At 37.0% G+C, this 6505-nt stretch overlaps 1 protein-coding gene across 1 annotated transcript in view; it reads right to left on the minus strand.

Moving 5' to 3' along the window:
• Positions 1-1346: 1346 nt before the first annotated feature.
• The window catches only part of LOC108630004 (uncharacterized), a 7709-nt gene continuing 2550 nt past the window's right edge, over positions 1347-6505 (minus strand). Inside the window, exons 8-17 of the mRNA XM_026817754.1 lie at positions 5023-5150; positions 4806-4980; positions 4538-4663; positions 4329-4446; positions 3972-4236; positions 3642-3755; positions 3469-3559; positions 3248-3384; positions 3013-3145; positions 1347-1507 (exon numbers count right to left, since the gene is read on the minus strand). Coding sequence (XP_026673555.1) covers positions 1454-1507; positions 3013-3145; positions 3248-3384; positions 3469-3559; positions 3642-3755; positions 3972-4236; positions 4329-4446; positions 4538-4663; positions 4806-4980; positions 5023-5150 — 1341 coding nt within the window. The 3' untranslated portion in view covers positions 1347-1453. The remainder of the gene's footprint in view (positions 1508-3012; positions 3146-3247; positions 3385-3468; positions 3560-3641; positions 3756-3971; positions 4237-4328; positions 4447-4537; positions 4664-4805; positions 4981-5022; positions 5151-6505) is intronic.

Here is a 6505-nt window from a genome sequence, read left to right on the forward strand (position 1 = left end):
CTATTAATGCTAGCGACAAACTTTTCTATAGAAATTGTAGATCTCGTCATTCTCTACAAAAAAGGTTTTATACAATTTTCTCGTAAGTTCAACGGTTTAGGAGTTATTAGCAAAAAACGAAAATTTCGAAGAAATTGAAGGGGTACCCCTTGGAAAAATCTCGGAAAAATCGAAAATTTGTTGTTGTTTATTATTAGCAATAGTCTTCCGATGTCTGATTTCTTTTTAAAAAATGAGTTTCTAAAGCGCATAAACTTTTGGGATTGACTGTATAGCCAATAAATCCTTAAGGCAATCTGTGATTCACGAGTATACTGATTTTATTTTTACGAATTGTGTGAACAAGAATTTCTTCTAACCTTTTTATAGGCGTGTGTAAATATGAATTTTTAATTTTTTTCATAGAATCCATAAAATCAAGATAGATGTCATTACATAAATATATTTGCAGAATGCAACATAAACATTTTCTAAAGTGTTTGTAATAGAAATGTGATCAACTAAAAAATTTGATAACAAAGATAACGCGACGAATAGATTAACAGCAGTTTTGCTTATTGTTTAAACTGTTGTGAAAATATACTACGTTTAAATTATTTTATTGTGATAATTTATATTCAACTTACATTTCAGTAACAGTCGTAACATTGTTTAGTTAAAAATCTAACAATAAGTAAGCTTACCTTGCCCCCAGGCCAAATATAATTATCTGTTTAAACGTGATTTGATTTTATAAACTTGACGTAAAGCTACCTTTTTATTATTTTATCATGCCTTCCTTTATTTTCCATTTCAGTTTGCGGTTTGAATATAACTGAAATGCTGTGGTTAACTTACTGGTGGATATCAATGCAATTACAAGATATGTAACATGCAATTTTGTGATCACGCAATGACGCACTGCAAGTTGACATTAAAGTAGCAGCTGCATCGTAGCGAACGGGACATAATGTCATATACATATACATATTTTACGGCTGCTCATTGCTCTCAAGTCATAAAAGAAAGCCTTTCATTATATTTTGCAATATTCATTGACAGTACGATTCTGCAATGTTTGTTGAAACATTTTATTACACACGGAATATATAAGATGTGTAAATTAAGTAATGAGACTGATTTTTTTTAATTTTTTTATTCGAATAGGTAAAGACATTCCTGAACGGCTAACCATAACAGGTTACTAATTTTTATCATGAATTTTTAATGATCGGTGAATTTTACGACCTCTCTGAAGCTTTACCTGATTACACGAGTTGCTGGTCACGAAAATTGTTTTTATAGAAGTTCTATTATATTGTGATGATTTATATTTACTTACGTTAAAATAATTGGATAATATTGGCTAGTACTAACTTGTAAATACTTATATGTATTTATATGTATGTATATAAGTATATATTAAACATGAAACATATTACGATCGACGAAGTATAACTTTCCATGGACACAGTTAGTCCCTCACGGACAAGAACATAGTGAAATACGACATGCACGCTTTAACAGTCTTGGAATAAAAATATTTAAATTATTAGTGTCTGCCCATACTTTTATACCATATATACAGAGTGTCCCAGAAAAATTGTTAGAGCCGAAAAGGTGTGATGCTGGAGGTATTTGTTAACAACAATTTCCTTTGGTGAAATGCAAAGTGAGGCATGGTTTTTGAATTATTAACGAAAAACAGTAACCAATGAGAACACGCGTAGGGTCCTCGCCCAGCCACGGATAGGTTGACTCGGATCGTAATTCTCGGCCGTGGCTGTTACGAGGTAACCGCGCTGATAGGGCCCAGGCGCAGGGGTCTCAGAATTTATCACGCACGGCTCGCTTCCCCTCTTTTTCGCCCGTATTTCGATTCCCACTACTATTCTCCTGATGCGCCTTCGCTGACCATGCCTAGCATACCCCCACCAAGTATTGGTCCCCACCATGGTCGCGTCGTCCCCACTTTCCGACCGAGGGAAAAATTATCCAGTCCCTGCCCAGGCGGTGCCCAAGTGTCATGACCAGGAACTGCGGGTTCGGCCATAAAAAAAAGGTCTAGCAGGTACTCAGCGGGTGGTCGACCCGGATTTTCGCGGATAGTCTGCGGAACGAGTCGACGGGCCCTTCTGAAGCCCCTGGGCTTTTACATGGGTTTCAATTTTTTACTACGGTACTGTAGGCTCCGCCGGGGCATCTCTCGAGTCCAAAACACCCACTACCACGCAGAATTCTCACTACGGTTACGGTAATGTGAACACTCCTTGAGACGTATCGGTTCGTACGATACTCCTGATATCAAGCTAATTGGAAATAACAGGGAAGCGAAAGAAACGAGAATTTAAACGAACTCTTCGTTATGAAATGCAATCTATGTATATTCTCTAATAAATACAAGTACTGGTCAACTCTTAAGTAAGAGAATTCCTTCTTCGATTCTCGCAGTGAAGCCGCGGGGAAAAGCTAAGGTTATTAGTAATTCACTCACAAAACTCACGTCGCGGAGAGACAGGGCCTTCGGCTGCACGAGAATTCTGATCTAGACTAATCCAAAGGGCTATGGTTTTAACCCCTTTTTATACCCAAATGAGCTCGTCGCCCGGAGTGGGAGACAACCATATATGGGCATTTTATAGAAGTTTCTATGCTCGCCTTGAACATGGTCCTCCCATGGAGTTAAGGGATGCGTCACCCTGAAGTGGTACATGACCATATAAGGGCATTTCATAGAAACTTCGGTTCGCCTCGGCTCTGATTTACCCGCGCAAAAGATGCATACGTGATCAGATCCGATTGTTCTGGAAGCGATGTACGTAACATGGCATAGCGTGGGCCCTACACGCGCTCTTATTGGTCAGTGTTTTTCGTTAATAATTCAAAAGCCATGTCTCACTTTGCATTTTGGTAAAGGAAATTGTTGCTCAGGAACACTTACAGAATCACCTCTCTTCTGTTCCAACACTTTTTCTGGGACACTCTGTATAAGGCAGTAACTCAATAACTCATATAATCTGTTATTACACATACTATTCCGAAACTTTCTATTGTCATTTGATAGAGTCCTGCTGCTGTCAATATACATGGTCTATTGGCCCTCAGCACCATCAGAATAAGCATTTTTTGTGCCCTCACAGGTATCTCATACCATCTGGAGAACCATCTGTCCGGGCAAAATTCACTCATATCACAATCTGTTGTATTCATTTACGTAATACAAACATTCAATTTCTGGAAAGAAGAGGAATAAATTGTAGAAACTTACACTTTGTCGACCACTTGTACGCTTTGTTCCAACAATCGTTGTCCAGGTAAACTAATCATGTATAAATGGAACAGTTGTGCCGCAAGATAACAAGCAAGTCGAACGACGTCAGCCGGGCGATCGAAAAACATAACTAACTAAAGGACAGATATGATTTATTGGTTTTTTTTCAACAATTATTCTGTATCATTACGAAAATTTACAAAGAAAAATTTGTGTACCTCAACAGCTGTGGTGCTAACAACTATCATGTTTATCCCCATCTGAATCAAGTACGAGTTCCGGCAACAAATATCGAGGACGTCGTAGAATCTTCAAATACGACCAATGAAACAATTAAATTAAGTTCGATTGCTTGTTATGTTGTTTGATTTGTGTTAACAAAAATACGAACTGTAGAGCCTCATAATGCACGTTTATGCATCGATTATACTCTTTGTATCCATTAGCGTCTATAGTACCTCCTTGATTTTCAACAGTATCTTCTGTCGCATTCTGAACTAGGCGCCTGGCCGTAATAATTATAACATAGTGAAACGAACGTTAGCACTTCACACGTGACAATTTATCATTAAAATAACCCATTAGCGAAACATAACATGTGTTACGTGCAGTTTCATAATTTTACTGTGAGATTTTTTAGTTTATTAAGTAACAAGAAGTCAAGCATATCACACTTTGCAGTTAGGTAACGTAAAATTTTGATATAAATCATTATATTTACCCACATGCTGCAAACATTCCACAAGCATGATATATGACAATGATGTATAATGAATCTATAGTGACTATGATTATCACGGTCGCATAGGCAACCATACTTAAATGGACGAACACCGGCCAAAAATTTTCCATTTCGTCTAGGAACAAATAATTGACGTGGAATAAATGTTGACGGGGTCGTGTCTCATTTAATGGCGCAATGACATCCACGATTGGATTGTACATAGACAGAAAGATGAATAGTGTCACAGTAAACCATAGACATTCTGAAATAAGTATCGTTAATTGCATTGCCGTGCATCGAGTTTTTAATGAAAAAACAAATCCATCTGACGGAAGTGTCAATTGGATCACGTACTTCTGTATATAGTCGCAAGCGTAGTCCCATCATTGGTAACTTTATCTAATACACTCATTTCTAGAGGTGATTTCATTAGTTCCCTCCCTCGTATTATATAATTGAATAAATATTGAAACTGAGCAGGTATAGAACATATATAACATTTTCCATACATAAAACGTTTCATTCGAAGACTTACACACTTGCATGCAGATGCACATACTTACGCGTGATTTATTTGAATAGACATTTAATACTTTTACAATACTAATGAGTGCTGTAAGTGCTTGCGGTGCATCCTCGAAGAGTCCATCGAAGTCCCTGTTGCGGAACGTTTGCCAGAGTCTTATGTACTGCCGAATTGTATCACAATTATTCGTCGCGTTATTTAAAGTTCATTATCTGTGATACTCCTGCTCATTCAGCTTTCTATCTTTTCTTCGTGATTTGCAACTGATAGGAGAGAGGGGGGAATAGAGTCTAATTCATTCTTACCATTGGAGTGAAACCAGTAAAGCAGAATACTACTAGCGGAATTAATCGTGCAAGACTGACTTTGTTGTCTTGAAACGGATTTACTCCTATAAGAGTCATGTAGTCACCAAGTGTTTTATAAAAAGGTAGCTCGAACGCAGTAACAATACCGTCATTTTCCTGAAAATCTGAACATCTAGATTTAAATTTAAATGGTGATCAATAACACGTTACGAACATGATATAACGGTACAAGTTAGCAATAACTTCATTTTGTTGGCACTGGTTTATGTTTTGATGAACGTATTTGGTGATGTTCACTTTCGACAAATGGCTATAAATGTTAGCTACTTCTAACACACTATTCTTTTAATTTTATTAATTAACGTTTTTCTTACTATTCTTGATTTGCTTTCTCATTTGGAGTAATGGCAAGCAGTGCAGACTATATACTAGCAACCGACTGCAATAAAAGTTTTGTAGAAACTGTAAGCCGCGTCTCTCTAACATCTAAAAAGTGTCACTAACAGACAAGCTTAAAAAAAATATGTTAAAAGAACGCTTGCAGGCGCTATAGCTATACTACGGACAATGATGTAACGTGCAATCTAGCTATCACGCCGTGACTGACGCAGTTCAACGTGGCATTATGTACGAGTATCGGACTGTATAATTAACAAAATTAAAAATTTTAGATTGTGAGGCGATCTCACGTTAGAAGGGAAAACTTATGATTACATTCTGTAATATTCATCATCTTATCTACAACCTAATTCGGCAACCGGTGTTCCAATGTCTCTTACATGTGGGAGAAAATGTATTCGTTGAGACACTTAGTCATAGGAAGAATAGTCGTATACATATTACTGATTGTGAGATATGAGAATTCGAGAATGGAACAGGATGAAACAAGAATGTTATACACCAGAATTGTATGTCTGAAAGGACTGAACCATTCTAATAATATTATTCGTGACTAGTGTATCATTACATTTTTTGGTATTCTTGTTTCTAATGAAAAATATATTAGATATTTTTTAATGACGTTGTAGTACGTGTATTTTGTGTTGTAGTGTCGTTGCTGTTTCAGTCAGTCATTTTTTTACCATTTGCGTTCAATAGGTTTTGTAACTTTCTTCTGCTTTCGTAACTAATGTAATACCACCTACTACTACTAAAGAGCATTTGTATGTGCGTCTGTCTGTGTGTCCGTCCGCCCTAGCAAGGGCAACCCGCTCGGAGGTCCTAACTGAGAACAGCGTGCCTACGGCACGCTGAGAAAAGCTAGTTTAGAATAATACGCTTACTTTTTATCTTTACTTGATGAATAGACTGATTTTGTTACATGTGTATCAGCTTGAAGAGGTATTGTAACACAAAAGAAAACACTCAGGGGTGGAATTTTGAGGAACCCTCCCTTAGTGAGCAGCATGGAAGGAAACTGCTCTCAACAAGTAGATCATTACGATAATTTTGATTGATGAATGAAACAGATAGGAAGTTTTTTTAATGACAAGGGATAAAAGTCATAGCGATCAAAGTCACTTTTCGAAATTCAAAGATTATAGAAATGGTACAGTTGTTCTGTTAACGTGCCTACATTGTGTCGCTATTGGTTTGCAACGAAGTTGAGTCAGAACTTCCTTCACATTTCCTTTAAACGTATTAGCATTTGTAATTCAAGGAATGCAACTCGATCAAACAATAACTTACCCCATTGT

Source organism: Ceratina calcarata, unplaced genomic scaffold, assembly GCF_001652005.2.
Source record: "Ceratina calcarata isolate Rehan_Ccalc_2016 unplaced genomic scaffold, ASM165200v1 scaffold61, whole genome shotgun sequence".
NCBI lineage: Eukaryota > Metazoa > Arthropoda > Insecta > Hymenoptera > Apidae > Ceratina > Ceratina calcarata.